We start from the raw sequence: 18,427 nt of genomic DNA on the forward strand, positions 1-18,427 counted from the left end.
GAGAAGCAGCGACACCAATGAGCAGGGACAGGCTATAGATAGACGGAAGCTGATGGTCTGACACAGAGCTCTCTACTAGTGTATAGTAGCTTCTCAGGTGCCAGGAAGAGGTGCCATGTATTGGGCAGCCGTAATGGTACACTCCAGTTACATATTTACCGTCCTAAGTGGGGTGAATATATTGTGGGCGATGGAGGAGGCGCCTCCATTGTCTCCCATAGTTTTGCCCCTGTGCAGCACCTTTGTATAATGCCCACATGAACCCTCGGGTTCATACAAGTATCTGTAAATCTGGCTCTGATACTCGCCAGTGCCTCTCCAGCCATTCACCTCACTGCACGTCACTGAACCCATATCTCCATTAGTTTCTGCAGCAAAATGTTTTTGTGGTTTAATTGTTTTTTTCTGTATGTTTTTTTATATACAGTATGGTGCAATACAGCTCTGCCATTTTTACTTGTTGTGATACCTACTGTAAGATATTGCAGAAACACTTTTGGCAACAGCATACTGTAATTTTAATATTAACATTTCAATCTATTTGTGCAACAGACTTTGGCCCTCATTCAGAGCCGTACGCTCTGAGCAGAGCGCACGCTCTGAATGAGGGCCGCCCTCCATGAAAATGGAGCGTCCTCCTGGACGCTCGTATAGCTGTGGGTCACCACCCACAGGCTATACGAGCGTGCAGTTTGATGGTCGTGACCATCGCGGCCATCGAAACTGCGAGCCGGAGCCTGCGGTTGAGGTTTTCAACCGCAAGCTAAGGAGTGATTTTGGCTCTATCAGAGCCAAAATCACTCCCACTGACATCACTAGTGATGTCAGTGGGCCGGCTTCTGACGGGAGGCTCTCCCGTGGGAACGCCCCCGTCAGGGAGGCACGCCCCCGGCATGCCTACCAAAGGGGGCGTGCTGTCAATCAACATCGACAGCACGCCCCCTTTGATCAGACACAACGAGCGAAGGACTTTCCTTCGCTCGTCGCGTCTGGCGCACCAATCAACCATAATCGGGAATTTAACTCGTGAGGCATTAATGCTAACCACTACACCAACTGTGCATTATATTTTCAGCCAATCAGAAGACAGGAAATATGTCAAATGGCTAGAGAATGTATGCAATTGGCTCCTGCATGTGTGTGGCTGAGCCAGCCATGGCTCGGGTCATTCACAATCAGATCATACGGCCAGATCTGCCAATGTGTGAGAAGCTTTATTGTTCTCCTTGTTTGTAAGTGTTATTACCTTAGAAGTTCAAGGTCTGTTCTTAGTTCAGCTATACAGTTATGCTGTAAATCCTCAGCACTAAGAATGGCATAGCCACAGCCATTGGGGCATTCCCGGCTCCGATGTTCACACACTGCCAGATGACCATCCAGATGTCTTCTCTCAAACTGGGCAGGGCATCCTAGAAGGATGAAGCATGCGGTAAAAATCACATACTGCTTTATTTTCATTTCATAACACTGTAAAGGCGGGTACACACGATACGATGAGTACCCGCCGATGCGACCCACGATCCCAGGGCCGACCTATCGGGCGGTACCTACACAAGGGTCGATCCGGTGCCTCACCACCCGATATGCCCCCCCCTTCCCCCGCATGGCTCTGCATGGGATCGGCAGTCGCTTTGCCTGATCTTTGAACATGCAAAGCAACTGACAATCCCACGGGAGTGAGCAATGCACGATATAGTGCATACTCAAGGAACGATATTGCTAATTTATAGTTACAAATCCGTCGAATCGTTAGCAATATCGTTCCGTGTGTGGGGGCTTTTAGGTTTTTTGTGTACTTACTGCTAAATCCCTTTATCCAAGACTGTAGGGTGACAGATGGTAGGTTGTGGTTTATCCACAGGAAGCGGGGCACATAACCAAATAGATAACTCCTCCTCTTGCTAACTCCCTCTTTCCTGCTCCGCCTTATGCTGCCATACACTAGTACCACCAGCATAAGATGCGATTCAGCATACGATTTCCTTTGAACTCCCCGGCAGCTCCCTGGCAGTCCCGGCCGCACGATTTGGTGCTTTTCTACACATGATGTACATACGATCTGACGTACGATCATTCGCCCCTATACGACGGGTCGTGATATGATCGATCATGTGCCTCACTAAAAACATGCGATCAGAATAGATTTAATAGAGGAAAATGTCACTCAAATCAAATGATGCCAGTTGGACACAAGATGCATCGCATATGCAAATACACGGCACGATCTGCATACGATTACGACGGATAATATGGGCTGCGCGTCTGATCATAAGTTACGATATAAGAGCGGTGGGACGCCCACCTTCAGCGTTGCCAATCTAAGCATCTGCGTACAAAGAGACGCAGCATCGGTTACAGATCATTCGATGTTAGCAGTCCTGAAGGAATCGGTATTAAATACCGATGAAGGAGATGCCGGCACTCAGTACACTGACAGCGACATCTCGATGGTTCGAATGCCGACAGGAGAACGGTAAGTAATGTTCCCATGTCCTATTTACTCTCTAACCCTAACCCTACTTTTTTGTACCCTCATACTAACCCTCCCTACCTCGCACCCTAACCCTCCCGGTAAGTGCCTAAACCTAATACTTAGTGCCTAACCCTCCCCCCTTAGTGCCTAATCCTAACTCTCCCCCCCGGTGGTGCCTGAACCTAACACCCCCTGTTTGGAGCCTAACCTCCCCCTCCCGCAACCTAACCCTAAGTCCCCTGGGGCGCCTATACCTACCCCCCCCCTCCCCCGCGGCTGATACTTACCTTGCCCTGGTCTTCTTATGATTGGGATGCCGGCTGCCAAGATTTCGGCATCGGCATCCCCAGTCATAACGGGATTTCGGCGCCGGTGTTTTCTTAGTGATTAGGATTCCGGGCCAGGGTCCCGATCGTCAGGATATTAACTACAACCCGTCCTGCATAACTCTAGATGCCAGCGCCACGGGATCACAGACAGGATTGCAGACATACAGGATACAGTGGCGTCACAAGGGGGTGTGGATTGGTGACACCAAGGTGCAGACTCATCCTCAGTGACAGGAGCCGGGTACTGCAGTACACACAGGACAGGGCAGTCCGCACCTCCTTCACCTCCCCCCCTCTCCCTCGGTCACACCGGTAAAAAGCACGGGACAACGGGGTTAGGGCCGTGAAGCCACGCCTCCTTCTCACGAAACCACGCCCCTTTTCAGCTGCACATGTCTCCGCTGCTCGCACAGCATCCTTTTTCGCACCAGGTGACAATGTGGGTTGAGATGCCACTGGCAGGTTGTAACATGCTCCCGAAAAAGGTTGTGACATGTCTGCACTTTCAGCCAACACTCCCCATTACCACCCCAAATGCTCCCTGACTGTCAATCAAACTGTGAATAAAATTTGCTGCGAGAGACTACGGTAATGTGCCTTGATGCATGTGCAGTGTGTCTCAGATGCATGCGCAGACGGTTATTAATAGCTCAACTACAAAAACATCGCTTAGGGGTGTTTTCGGTAGGGTGATAGAAACGGTGGGATGTCTCAAAACCACCTTCAACTGAAAGAAAGCAATGTCTAAGAATTATCAGATGCCTGAAAGGCCTTCTTTCCTGCCAAAGACAGCCTCCAAATAAGCTGCAATGTCCAATTTGTAAACTTTATTACAAGTATTTAGGGAAAACCAGGAGGCTGCTTCTTGTCTGATGCTTGGATTTGCAACACCGCAGGTGGGCGTCTCATTACATCTCCCAGCGGCTGGATTTGAGCAATCAGTGTCAGAGCACCACCAGTGTGTTGATGACATAACCCCTGCCCTTTCTGCAACTGTAGGGGAGGACTTGTCATTTTGTCCTTATACCAGTAACTATTCCACAAGACAACAAGACACCGATCTGCACAAGGTCCCAAAATAGTGTGCAATGGAGAGCCCATATTCCTGTGTCCAGGTGTTCATGACTTAGGAAGTCCTCCAACCACCCATACACAACGCGAGACCCTACTGGGGAGATCTATTAAACCTGTCAGATACAATGGAGAAGTTGGCCCATTCCAACCAATGAGCTTCTAGTTATTTACCTATCATCGTCTATAAAAAGACAGTCACAAGCTGGTTGGTTGCTATGGTCAACTTCTCCACTTGCTCTATAGGGGCTCCATTTACTAACGAGTTTCACCCATTTTAAACTCGTTGCAAATGTTAATTTTAGCTGCAGCTATTTATCATTATTGATAGCGCTGTTGTAATGCAGCACTATTTAGTTTTCATATATACATTAGAAATGACAGGGTACTGATATTTAACAGCGAGTGGTATTTGTAACTTACCGCTCGGTGTCTTGCTTTAAATTCTCCAGGGACCAGCATGTGTAAAACAAAGCTCATAAGCGCTGCGGTCCCAGTCAGGCAGCCCTGGCATATGGGTGTATACCCATTGCGACCTGGTCGACGAGGCAGCAGCCCAAGGTGGCCGCTGCGGGGGCTCCAGCTCCTCTTCCCCGTGACTGGATCTGACACTGATGTCCCCTATCAGGGTTGGAGAGATTTATTGCTTTGGCCTAGAGAGAGAGAAGTGCGGCTCCCGGAGCTGTCTCTCGCCTATAGCCGGCTGTATGGGCCGCCATGTGCCATTGTCTCCGCTCACACCCAGGGCCCCATTTACAAACGAAACAAAAGACCAGCGGGAATTTTTGTTTAGTATCACTGTGATACAAACGAAAATTCCACTGGTATTTAGTAATACTTACCCCTCCGGCGAGGTCCAGTGAAGTCGAAGTCCTCAGCGAGGTCCTCCGCTGGGCTGCTGGCAGCCTGACGCTGCCAGCAACGTGCCTCCAGCATTATGCGCATGCGCAACAGTCCGTCGGCGCATGTGCATGACACGGAGACCCAGCAGTGCCTGGAAGGCTTCACTAAAGCTGGAATGGCACCGCCGGGTCTCCATTGCCGGCAATGCTGTAAAAACAGCTGTAATCTAAGATTACCGCTGTTTACTAAATACAGGAACCTGGCATAACCCCTTTAGCGAGCGTTAAAGGGGTTATTTTACGTTTGAAAATGGGGCCCCCAGTGTGTGGCCTGTGCCGCACCTTCTCCGCAGCCTGCGTCTCCTGTATAATTAGGGTAGTTAGAAGTATCTCAGCCCCGGGGAGGTCACCTGTGACACCAGCAGCCGCGTCCTGGCAACAGCCTCAAGACAGGAAGAAGCCTGTAGTCTGAGGCTGTATGTAATATCGTAATCCTCTGTGTCCAGACAGCTACATGGAGCATGGTTCAAACTCAAGAAAAAAAAGAGAGATTGCTTCATTCGTCAGCGCAGCTAGTAAATCAGACACAGTGATTGATTTTTACTACCACTAATCATTGATAAATTCAAGTAAAAAATAAAATAAAAGCCTCGGCAAGCGGTAACGGTATATATCATAGCAGGACAAACTCGTTAGAAAATGGAGCCCTAAGCTACTTCTCTACAGTGGATGGAAAACTGTGAGTTTCTCCTTTGATGGCAAGGTTGTCGTAACAGCAGTGTGGGCCCTGGGCAAAGCAATGCACTGGGGCCCCTACCCACCCATTCATGGGAAAAAAATGTAATTGGTCAATAAATTTAAACACTCCTGCATTCCCATCAGACCTCCCACACATGCAGAGAGACTCTGTCTGACTGGTCTGAAGCCGGCGGATGAAGTGAAACTGGGACTGAGGTGAGTACTCGTCACCGAGGTAGGATGGGATGGGGGAGGTTAGATCAGAATACAGTGCACCGGCGGCCGGGTTATAAAAATATTACATATTTACCAACTGGCCGCAGCTGCAGAGGGGTGGGTTGGCGGGCCCCTACAGGATTCGGGTCCTTGGGCAACTGCCCAACAAGCCCAATGGAAGAGATGTGTAAGGTTCTGAATTTGTTCTGGACCCGGGGTGGTGATAGAAGCAGACACAGGAGCAGACTTAAATGAAAAAGTGGGGTTTTTAATAAGGGACTGAGAAGACATGGGAGTGGCAAACAAAAGTCCAGGTATAGCACTAAAGTGCACTTGATAACAGTTGTGAGGGTTAATGAACAAATGTCCAGGTAGTGACAGGCAGAACAGTCCAGTATAGGTATGGTGAGCTAAAACAGAATGCAGATTTGGTGAGCTGTAGCTGATGCAGACTGAGGTAGTGAAGTCCAGCTGGGAATGAAATGAAACAAGGTGCAGGGAAACAGCAGGTTCAGGTACTCAGGCAAGTAGAAAGGTATATGGAGGAGGTAGGAGAATCCAGCAGGGTTTGGAGCAGGTTAGGAAAAGCAGGCTTAGGCAATGAGGGCCTGATTCTGACCCGCTCGCGAGCGCTGAGCGCTTGCAAGCGGGTCGATGTTGCCCTAGTGCGCATGCGCAAGACCCGAATAGCGACGGCCAAGCCATCGCTATGGGTCTCGCACCAAAGGGGGCGTGTTGTCGATGGTGAGTGACAGCACGCCCTTTGGTGGGCATGCCGGGGGCGTGGCTGCCCAGACGGAGGCGTTCCCATGGGAATGCCTACCGTCTGGGTCCGGCCCCATTGACATCACAATTGATGTCAGTGGGAGAGCTTTTCGCTCTGATAGAGCCAAAAGCACTCCTGGGCTTGCGGCAGCGAGACCCTACCGCAGGGTCTCGTCGCAAGCCCGATGGTCGTGATGGTCTTGACCATCGCGACCATCTTTTTGGCCGCTCGCATAAGCTGTGGGTGGTCACCCTCAGCTATGCGAGCGGACAGGAGGCCGCTCCAAGAATAGGTAGGACGGCCCTGATTCAGAGCGAGTGCTCTTGTCAGAGCGTCCGGCTTTGAATCAGGCCCTGAATCCAATAGACAGGTTTAAGCACAGGAACACTCTCTCTCAGCTCTCGCAGAGAAACACGTTGCACTGGCCATGCAAAGGAACTCTGAACTCCCTTAAATCGCCAGTGCTCAGCCGTGACTGGTCAGAGAGGAGCATGTGACACACCAGGATAGGGCAACTAGGTCACATGTCCGGAGGCAAGATGGCGGCGCCCATGCCAAAACGGAACGGAAGCACCACCAGGCCTAACCAGTCCAGAGTGACAGTATGCCCCCACAGAACCACGCACAGCCAATGCTCTTCGCCAGGCACCACCGCCAGACGCCCCTCGCCATAGTGTCCTCACAGGTATTACCCATCTAATGATCTGAAATAGAAATGTAATGAGTTTCAGTTCCTAGAAACTAACCAGCGTTCATGCAGGACATGCGGCCATATTCACACTCCCTCTCATGTTTGTCTATGGAATCCAGAGAGCAGACCATCGCACAGCCGCTACTGTAATTACTGCACCTGATCTGAAGCCGACTTACATCATTCCGCATGTACCTAGATTCAAATAAAGAAAATGACAAAGTAAAAAATAGATTCTAGAATTCAATTTGAAGTAGAAAGCAGCTATTAGCAGAGTTTACTGCTCAAATACTTATTGCATGTTGAATATACAGTACATACATGGTCATAAGTTACTAACCACTAAATACTTTATCTTCCTATAGCGTTTTAATGCTGCTACTTTACCTATAAAGAATGGTCTGTCCATGAGTGGATCAATCTGTCCACACTTGCAATCTCCATCCGTCATGTACGGATGGTGCGGCGACTGGGTTACGTGCCCTGGATGTAATTATAGGCCTGGCAGAGGGGGGCGCCGCCGGCCAGGGCAATGTACAGTACCGTGTTTTAACTTCTAGTTCCTGGACCCACCAGAGTGTTCACTATCTCCCCCTGACATGAGGCTACCTCCCATGCAGTCAGTGAACACTCGCACCCCAACTGCATGGGAGGTAGCTGCATTGTCAGGAGGAGGTAGATGCTGCTGGCCACAGTCAGCGCAATAAAAACGATTATTATATTTTTTGGCGTAGTGCATGTGACGTCAGAGCTGCTGTGACTGAAGAAAAGTAGCCACCGCTGTGGAGAAGAGGAGCAGAGCAAGCAGAAGATCCAGGTAAGTGAGTCTGCTGGCGAGGTCCCAGACAGGAGAAGGTTGCAACTTGCATGGTGGCTGAGGGGTAATGGAGTGACACAGGGGGCATGATGGCTGAGGGGTAAAGGGGTGACACAGGGGGTATGGTGGCTGAGGGGTAATGGAGTGACACGGGGGCATGGTGGCTAAGGGGTAATGGAGTGACACAGGGGGCATGGTGGGTGAGGGGTAATGGAGTGACACAGGGGGCATGGTGGTGAGGGGTAATGGAGTGCCACTGGTATTTATTAACCTCTCTCTAGGCCACTAGGATGTCAGGCACTGGTGAGGTCCAAGAAAAGAGAAGGTTGCAACTTGCATGGTGGCTGAGGGGTAATGGAGTGACACAGGGGGCATGATGGCTGAGGGGTAATGGAGTGACACAGGGGGCATGGTGGCTGAGGGGTAATGGAGTGACACGGGGGCATGGTGGCTGAGGGGTAATGGAGTGACACGGGGGCATGGTGGCTAAGGGGTAATGGAGTGCCACTGGTATTTATTAACCCCTCTCTAGGCCACTAGGTTGTCAGGCACTGGTGAGGTCCCAGAAAAGAGAAGGTTGCAACTTGCATGGTGGCTGAGGGGTAATGGAGTGACACAGGGGGCATGATGGCTGAGGGGTAATGGAGTGACACAGGGGGCATGGTGGCTGAGGGGTAATGAAGTAACACAGGGGGCATGGTGGCTGAGGGGTAATGGAGTGACACAGGGGGCATGGTGGGTGAGGGGTAATGGAGTGACACAGGGGGCATGGTGGCGAGGGGTAATGGAGTGACACGGGGGCATGGTGGCTAAGGGGTAATGGAGTGACAGGGGGCATGGTTTGCTGAGGGGTAATGGAGTGCCACTGGTATTTATTAACCCCTCTCTAGGCCACTAGGTTGTCAGGCACTGGTGAGGTCCCAGAAAAGAGAAGGTTGCAACTTGCATGGTGGCTGAGGGGTAATGGAGTGACACAGGGGGCATGATGGCTGAGGGGTAATGGAGTGACACAGGGGGCATGGTAGCTGAGGGGTAATGGAGTGACACGGGGGTATGGTGGCCAAGGGGTAATGAAGTGACACATGGGGCATGGTGGCTGAGGGGTAATGGAGTGCCACTGGTATTTATTAACCCCTCTCTAGGCCACTAGGTTGTCAGGCACTAGACCCGTGGGGGTAATCATGTGTACAAGGGGCCCTACCACTGTGGGGCCTAATGTGTATGGGGGCACTACTACTGTGGGGCATAATGTGTATAAGGGGAACTACTACTGTAGGGCCTAATCTGTATAAGGGGCACTACTACTGTGTGGCATAACATTAATGAAGGGCCTCCAATTCAGTGTAAATTAGGTCCTTTGTGCAAGCTTTATCATATAACTGGTCCAGTTCAATAGTACACCTTAATTTCCCCATGATGTACTATTGAACTGAACTGGACCAGTTATATAATAAAACTTGCACAAAGGACCTAATCTACACTGAATTGGATGCCCTTCATTATTTTCTGAGACTTTTACTTTGCATATGAATCAGCTGTGATCTTATTGGCTAAGGCCTGTATAAAGGATCTATTATCCATTGATCTGTGAGGCATTTTTACTAGATCCATTGTGACCACATATGAACTGATTGTGAACCTATTTGATTACCCCTGATAAAGTCCCCAAGGGGACGAAACGCATAGGGTTTTATGCCGAAGCTAATGGCTATATTTTAAAAAGTGTCAAGTCCAAAGAATCAAAAATTTTGATAATCTACAAAGTGACATTAAGCTTCACATAATTTTATGTAAGAACAATTATTATATTAAAAATATTTGCCACTGGAAGAAGTTTTATTGGCGTTTATTAATATTTGGCCTTTTGGCCTCATTTTCTGGGTGAATTATTCTTGGTGAGTGGGTATAATTACAGATGCCCATGAAGTAATCAAGCTCATCCTTCTGGAGTTGATGGTATCAAGATAATTAAGCAACCCACACTGTGATGTTATGGACTAAACATTGTGTACAAACAAAAATATTATATTTTCAATATGTTTTCAATACTGTTCTAGCACCCTCTGAGATTATTGGGTTTGTATATGTATATATATATATATATATATATATACATATATATATATGTATATATATATATATCACGCAAGGTCCAGCTCTCCTAATAGTAGTCGTATATGTGGCCGGGTGCCTGCAAATATATTTACCAATATACAATCCAAGTGGTGCGGCACTCCTAGCATTCAATGAGGTGCAGACAGAGACAGTGGCTTATGTCAACATTCCAGTGCCCAGTTAAATATTGCGGAACTTTCATCAGGTTGTCCTGTATATATATATATATATATATAACAGATCCCAAATGGTCCGGCACTACTCCTAATCAACGACTCATTGCCTCCATGCCCTCAGCAAAATTTTTTGCATGGTCCCAATATTCAGCGGCACTCGAGGTCTTTAATAATCAAGTAGTTTATTGCTCCACCAACGTTTCAGGGCTACAGTGCCCTTTTGTCAAGGTATCAAGATACCTTGACAAAAGGGCACTGTAGCCCTGAAACGTTGGTGGAGCAATAAACTACTTGATTATTAAAGACCTCGAGTGCCGCTGAATATTGGGACTATATATATATTAGGGATGTGCAGGCTCGGATATGTTCGAGTTTGCATGTTGAGTTCGGATTTTTCCCTCCAAAAAAACGGAACTCAGAAAGAGGCAAAACGTCATCTTGCATGGACGAACATCATCATTCCTGGACTTGTCCAGGAATGATGATGTTCGTCCATGCAAGATGACGTTTTGCCTCTTTCTGAGTTCGGTTTTTTAGGAGGGAAAAATCCGAACTCAACGTGCAAACTCGAACCTATCCGAGCCTGCACATCCCTAATATATATATATATATATATATATATATATATATATATATATATATATAAATATAAATATATATATATATATATATATATAAATCACAAACTGTGAGGGCACTCACCATTGCAAAAAAAATCCTTTTAATTACATACCACCAGTGTTATATGAAGGGCTAGATCCAACAAATACAATTTTTTTCAGCTTAATAACATACATTCAGCATATTATCTTAGCGAATAGGGTGCATGAGCCAAAGAAATGTCCAAAAATAGAGCATCTCCTAATTACAAAGTTCCAATAAGGCCTGCACTCACTGCAGCAATACCGTCCATTAGGGGTGCAACCTCAATGACACCGTCAGAAAAAATATGGAATATTCCAATATCCAAAATACCCTTGGTCCCAAGCATTTTGGATATGGGAGACTCCACCTGTATATAGTAAATAGTAATCTGAATGTGTAATGGAGGAGGGGGCCCCAGACCGGTATTTTGCCTTGGGCCCCATGGGGTCTTAATTCGTCTCTGTCTGTCTCTCTGACTCGGCCATGTTAAGGAAGATGGTGGGCCTGCACTTGTAACATCCTTAGATTTCTCTGCCCACTTTCCTATCTGGGCCTGGCCTAGCTGTAAGGCTTATTTAATTTGTAAAAAGCCACTGTGCGGCCGCCCCTGGCTAAATTAGTTTAAAAAAAAAAATGCCCCAGGCCTTGCTTAAGATATAAAAAAAAGTCCAGGCTTTGGTTATTTATTAAAAAAAATAAAAGCCCCAGGCCTTGCTTTACTACTAAAAAAAACAAACACATAACCCCAGGCAACAATAAAAGTTTCATATTTATAAACCATTTTTTAGTATATAAATATGAAGTATTTATAGACCCAAAAAAATCTGTATGCAGTTTTATAGCAATTAACCAGTTTATGTATCTATGTAAGATTTCTATCATGCTTTTATATTTTTTTTTTTGAGGAGGATGTAAGCTTGGGGGTCCCTATGGGCAAAACCCATACTTGCCAACTCACTCTCACTGATTATCATGGAGACTCCAGTCCAGGATGCTTGCCCTCTCTTGCAGGCGGCCAGGAGCTCCACCCAATTTTCGGGAGCTTCCCGGCCGTACTGGGAGAGTAGGCAAGTATGAGGTTAGGTGGCTTATGACAAAATGGACCCATAGGCTATGTGTGTATTATGGAAATTATAATGACAGCTCCACAGGGGCAGTGACTGTTGTAAATGACTACACATGATGGACACTCTTTAAATAAATAAACAGTAATAAAAGATACCTGTGCAACGGTCTCAGTTCTGTAACAGCCAGCCTTTGCCTGTCTTCAGGACAGTTATTGTGGTGAACGAGCCATCCGTGTATGCAGGAAGCACAGAACGCGTGCTCACAGGGGGCTTGCAATGGATCTTCAAGAACATCCCGACATATACAGCACAGTAGTCCCTCATTGACATACCCCAGGAACCGCTCAATGTCATACCCCATCACCCTGGCTAAAGAAAATGGCATTACTTAGATATATGATTATGTATATATACAGTATATATATATATATATATATATATATATTATATGTGTGTGCATAGATTTGGTGACACAATATAAATAGTGGTGAACTTGGTCTTGGAACACTGTCATCAGGTTTGTGTTCCAAAGACAGTCTATACTGGATAATAGCTACAATTGTAAAGTGTTTTTTCTCAAATTGAGGTTTCCCTTTTTTTAAGTGAAGTTCACATACCTCATTTAACCCGACTGAAGCAAAAAAGAAGTGGGGAGACATACTGTACATTTACAAATATTCATTATTTAAAGTAATATACTGACAACTACACAAACTAAATATGTCTACTGTACTGACAATTACTATAGTTTATTTAAAATATTTCTTTATTGAAATCAGTATTTGCAGACAATACAAAGAAAAAAAATTACACCGATAGAATTGGAATCGGTAACATTGGTATACTTATAGGATATGCATAGAGAAATCAATATCTAGTAGCCAAAGTAGTATCCAATCAGTAAATAACTTCATCAATAGATCTCTGTAATACAGTTCGTAAAACAATATAAATATAGATCTAAATGACACCAACAATTTCGTGTTGTATGAGCCCGGGCTCCCGACATCTCTTCATGACTCCCAATGGGACAATTACATGTTTTAAAACAGTATCGGAGGATCATTTGCACAAATACGTGTTTCATACCAAAGTGTGTTCCTAAAACATTTCTCTAATTGTTCTTTCAATGATGGGGACAATGTTTCAATGTAGCTTTCCCAAGTGGAAAAGAATATTTCCGTGAATTTCTCTTTCTGCATCGTGGCTTCAAGCCATTCCATTCGAAAGATATGGAAAAGTTTCCCTTGAAACATTGTTAATGTAGGTGCTATGGGCTGCAACCGGGAGGCAATCGGGAAGCCGCCTGCCTAAATACCGGTAGCCGGCTTTCCGACTGCCATTTCCCGGCAAGGGTGAAATGTCGGGCGTCTAGATGTAGACGCCCGCATTTCCCCGATGCCGGGAGACCGACGCCCAGCATCCCGATCGTAGGGATGCCGGGCGCCGCGAGCAGACAGCCGCGGGGGGGGCGAGGGTTAGGTTTAGGGCTCCCGGGGGGACTTAGGGTTAGGCACCCCCCCGGGAGGGTTAGGGTCAGGCTAGGGGGAGGGAGGGTTAGGGTTAGGCACCCCCGGGGGGGACTTAGGGTTAGGCACCCCCCCGGGGGACTTAGGTTTAGGCAGCGGGGAAGGGGGTGGTTAGGGTAGGCACTTAGAGGGGGGATTAGAGTTAGGCACTTGGGGGGGAAGTTAGGGTTAGGCACCCCTAAGGAGGGTTAGGGTTAGGGGGGTTAGGTTAGTAAATACTTACCTATCCACGATCGGGATTTCCAGCGCTGTCGGGCTTCCGCTGCGTCGCACTCTGCTCCTGTCGGGCTGCCGCTGATGGGAATCGAACCGCCGCCCATGCGGCCGGCGGTATTTCATACCAATTCCGCTGCAACCATACCTGCAAAATGCATTTCTTTGCTACTGCCGAGATAATAATTAATAACTTTTTAACCCCTCTCAGTATTTTAGTTTCCTTAGGTGTAATACCGAATATTGCCCATTCAGGTGTTAATGGGAGGCAATTTACTAAATATCTATTGACATAGTTTCCCACCAAAACCCAAAATCCTCGTATAATCGGGCAGCTCCAGAGACAGTGCATCAATTCCGCATCTTGTGCTCCACAGCGAAGACACCCAGAATCCTCCAGTAATCCCATTACATATCTGCGATGGGGAGTAAGATAGGTCCTGTGTAATATGTTCAGGAAGAGTTCAGTGTAAGAAGTTGCTGGCACCAGCTTAATTGATTGTTCAAATGAACGTAGTATTTGATCTATGGATAGAGACGGAAAATACTCTTTCCACTGTGCCAACCCTGTGTGTTGAGTATTATAATCCAGAGATTTATGTAAGAATGAGTAGTGTTGTGATATGGCTTTATTTTGAGAGTTCTCCGTAGTGAGTTAAGTATCAAGGTCATTATCATAGTCATTCGGGGCTAACTTTCTAGAAAGTTGGGCTATGTAGTGTTGTGCTTGAAAATATGATAAGGGTGAGGAACTAATAATTGGGTATTTGTCTCTGATTTGGGTTAACGTTAAGGGCTTTCTTAAAGTAATATCTGTGAAATGCTGTATAGAAGTGATTCCTCCTCTATGCCATAAGGTAAAGGGATGTCCAGCATTACCGTGTTGGAAATTTGGGTTATGTACCAATGGAAGGTGTAGGGAAAAATATGGATTTAATATGTGTCTGTGACGTAAAATATGCCATAACTTTCTGGTGGTCATTAAAAGCGGATTGGTCTGAATGGACTTCCTCATCATGTAAATGTATAAAAGAAATAATATTTATGTTGCCCAAAAAGGCTGCTTCCAGTGACATGTTGGCGTATTGGTTTTTGTTATGAACCCAGTCCCTTAAATAACGGAGATGTGCAGCATGCCTATACAAAGTAACGTTTGGCAAATTTATGCCCCCATTTGATTTATGTTGTTGGAGTCGCACCATGCCAATTCTGGCTCTTCCGCCCTTCCATATGAATGTTCTCATTAGCTTTTCTATTTCTAATGTGTCCCTCTTGGTCAATAGGATAGGGAGAGATTGGAGTGGGTAGAGAAATAGGATCATCTTTATTAAGTTGGCACGACCCAGATAAGAGATGTTGAGATGTTTCCATCTCTCGACATCCTGTTTGATAGAATATAAGATATGTTTCATATTAATTGCGTATAAGTTTTGAAGGTATTTGGGTAGTTGGATTCCCAAATAAGAAATAGATTTAGTTGTCCATTCAATTGGAGTTTCTCTAAACCAGGATGGTCGTGCACAACCCTCTTTTAAATAAAGTGCCTTTGACTTTTCAAAATTTACCTCGAAACCAGATACTGATCCAATATTCGAAATTCGCCTTATTAATGAGCTAAGTATTCTCCGGGGTTCAGATATAAATAAGAGAACATCATCTGCAAATGCAGACATTTTGACAGTTTCCGTTCCAATAGTAATTCCTGTAAATTGTGACAAACTTTGCAGTATTCTTAACATAGGATCTAGAGCCAAGTTAAAGAGCATAGGGGATAGTGGGCAGTCCTGTCTAGTGCCCCTGGTCATCGTTATTCCTTCCCCTATAGTTCCATTGATAAGCAATGATGTAGTTGGTTGTGTATAAAAAAATGTAATTAGAGATTGGAATACCGGGCCAAAGCCTCGTCTATCAAGAATTGCATAGAGATAGGGCCAAGATACCATATCAAAGGCCTTAGTGGCATCAAGGCTCAGGAGCATGGACGGGGTCTCGGGTTGTAAGTTAGCTGCCATTACTGCTGCTATTGCAGTACGTATACCTTTCACTGAATGTCTGCCTTTGGTAAAGCCAAGTTGATGTGGTGTAAGTAAAGTTGTAAAAAATGTTTGAAGACGATCTGCCAATATTTTAGCTAATATTTTAAAATCAATATTCAATAAAGTAATTGGGCGGTATGATGACATTAATGTTAAGTCCTTATTGGGTTTTGGGATTAGAGTAGTGTAAGCTTGGTTAACGTTTGGGTAAGAAGGGGTATCAACTCTAATTTTTTTAAAGAGAGCACATAACATTGGGACCATTTCATGTTGTAATATTTTGTAATATTCTACCGAATAACCATCAGGTCCTGGCGATTTATTGAGGTGCATGGTGGATATTGTAGCAGAAATTTCAGTTTCGGTAATATCACTTTCTAGTTCCTCACGCTGTAAAGGTGTTAGGCATGGCAATGCTGCTTCGTCCAATATTTTTGTTAATAGAGCAGGATCATAAGAATTCGCAGTATATAGATTTTTGAAATATTCCTGAAATTTTTTAGTTATGTCTGTGTTTTTAGTAAATAATGTCTGTTTATGAGTGTCTGTGATGGCAGTTATGTGATGTCGTTTTTTAAAACTTTTTGTCATGTTCGCCAGTAATGTGCCGGTCTTGTTGCCCCACTTAAAGTATTTTTGTTTCGTATGATCTAGTTTTGTTTGTGCCTGTACTAACATGAAACTGTCCAGTAGTTGTTTCGCTTCTAGGTAAGCCGATTGTGTTTCTGGTGTGGTTTGGGAAATATAAGCTGTCAGTGCTGTTTGTAGGTTTCCCTGTAATGTCACATATTGTGCCTTGTTATCTTTATTTCTCTTCGCTATGTAAGATAGGATGTGTCCGCGCATTACTGCTTTGGATGTTTCCCAGAATAAAATGGGAGTGTCCCAATGGTCTATATTAGTATCCATAAAATCCGTCCATTTTGCCACCAGGAATTTACGGAATTGTTCAGAATTATATAAATACGACGGGAAGCGCCAGAGAAAAGGGCGGAAGTTATTTGATTTTGCAGCCAAAGTTATTGATACTGGTGCGTGATCAGATACTGCGATGTCCCCTATTGAGGTAGATATTATGTCTGAAAGAAGAGATGTGGATATTAAAATGTAGTCTATGCGTGAGAAAGAGCCGTGGACCGCAGAGTGAAAAGTATATGATCTATCTGTGCAATTATGTAGTCTCCAAACATCCACTACAGTATGGTCATACATGAGCTGTGGGATATGTGTCCAGTGAGTGGCAGAAGGATTTGCTGGAGTAGGCAATTTATCTATGACTGGGTTAGCTACAGTATTCATATCTCCTCCAATTATTAAGTTGAAGTTGGCTCTGCTATGCAAAAGTTGTGTTATGGATTGGAAGAAAGCTTGTTGGTCGTTATTAGGTGCATAGAGGTTTAACAAAGTGTATTTGGTGTCATAGATTTGAATGTCCATCAATATGTATCGTCCCTCTGGATCTGAGGTAGAAAATAGTATGGTATATGGTAGGTGTCTAGCAAGTAAAATAGCTACACCTCTGGATTTTGTGCGATATGAGGCCGATATACATTCACTAATCCATCTGTCCTTCAAAATAGATTCATCGCCCTGTTTCCAGTGGGTCTCTTGGAGGAAAGTTATGTCAGGCTTCAGTTTCTTTAATGACATAACTATTTTTGTACGCTTAAGTGGTGTGTTAAGACCCCCTATGTTCCAAGAGGTGACCTTGATTTTTTGAGCAGATTGAGTGTCAGAGGATGTCATGTTTGTTATGGGAGCAGTCATCCAACGTCTAAACCAAGATGTAAGCTTAAAAAGTATAAAGTAAAAATAACTGAATCCCCCCTGTCCCAGCCAGCAGGAAGGATTAATTGTGAATATATCACGACATCAAAGCCCGGGCCTAGATCATACAACATAACTGTGTCATTATAATAATACAAACATAAAATGTGTTTCAATACTTTTTCATATTTTTTCCTAATGCTGGGCATACACAGCCAGATAAAATGTCTGTCAGACCGACAGACATTTTCCGGCTGCCAGCCGCAGATGTCGTCGGCATACACTGTGAGAGAAATCTCACAGTGTATAGCCCGACACTCGCGCTCCGCCCCCGGGGGAGGAGACATTTCCCTGTTCCTTCCGTAGGAAGGAACACAGGAAATGTCTGTCTGTCGGCCGCGCTGGGCATACACTGCCCGATGCGGCCGACAGTTACCAGGTAAATATTGCATCGGATGGGCATGCTGGACAATCCTGCATGCCCGACCGAGCAATATTTAACCCTCGGTCACCCGCACACACGCTACAATTATCGGGCGATCCGCCTGATATCGGCAGATCGCCCCGATAATTGGGGCCAGCATTACCAACATCTGACTGTACCTAGTCTGATTGTATTTCTCAGACATCGGTGAGCAAATATCAACAAAAAACAATTCAAACAAAAACAACAAACAATAGCATTGCGTAAATAAACCCATGAAATGAGATGTTCCATTCCCATTACCATGAGCTAAAAATTCCCACATTTTTACAATATACATAAAACATGTATTTATTAAGGAATCATCAAAACATCAAGCAATCCTTAAGTGTTAATAGTAAAATCTGATTGGGAATGACCAGGGGGGCTTCTGGAAGAGATATTTGAAAGAAAATGTTGTCGCGCTTTCTCAGGTTTATCAAAAAATAGCGTTTGGCCATTGTCAGTGACTT

At 45.4% G+C, this 18,427-nt stretch overlaps 1 protein-coding gene across 1 annotated transcript in view; it reads right to left on the bottom strand.

Moving 5' to 3' along the window:
• LOC148524897 (RING finger protein 151-like) overlaps positions 1-12,311 on the bottom strand; it is a 35,219-nt gene extending 22,908 nt beyond the window's left edge. The window contains exons 1-3 of the mRNA XM_088471497.1: positions 12,102-12,311; positions 7,182-7,321; positions 1,247-1,409 (exon numbers count right to left, since the gene is read on the bottom strand). Of these exons, the coding sequence (XP_088327623.1) occupies positions 1,247-1,409; positions 7,182-7,321; positions 12,102-12,307 (509 nt within the window). The 5' untranslated portion in view covers positions 12,308-12,311. The remainder of the gene's footprint in view (positions 1-1,246; positions 1,410-7,181; positions 7,322-12,101) is intronic.
• Positions 12,312-18,427: the final 6,116 nt, after the last annotated feature.

This window comes from Taudactylus pleione, unplaced genomic scaffold (assembly GCF_031769625.1).
Source record: "Taudactylus pleione unplaced genomic scaffold, aTauple2 ptg000114l, whole genome shotgun sequence".
Lineage (NCBI taxonomy): Eukaryota > Metazoa > Chordata > Amphibia > Anura > Myobatrachidae > Taudactylus > Taudactylus pleione.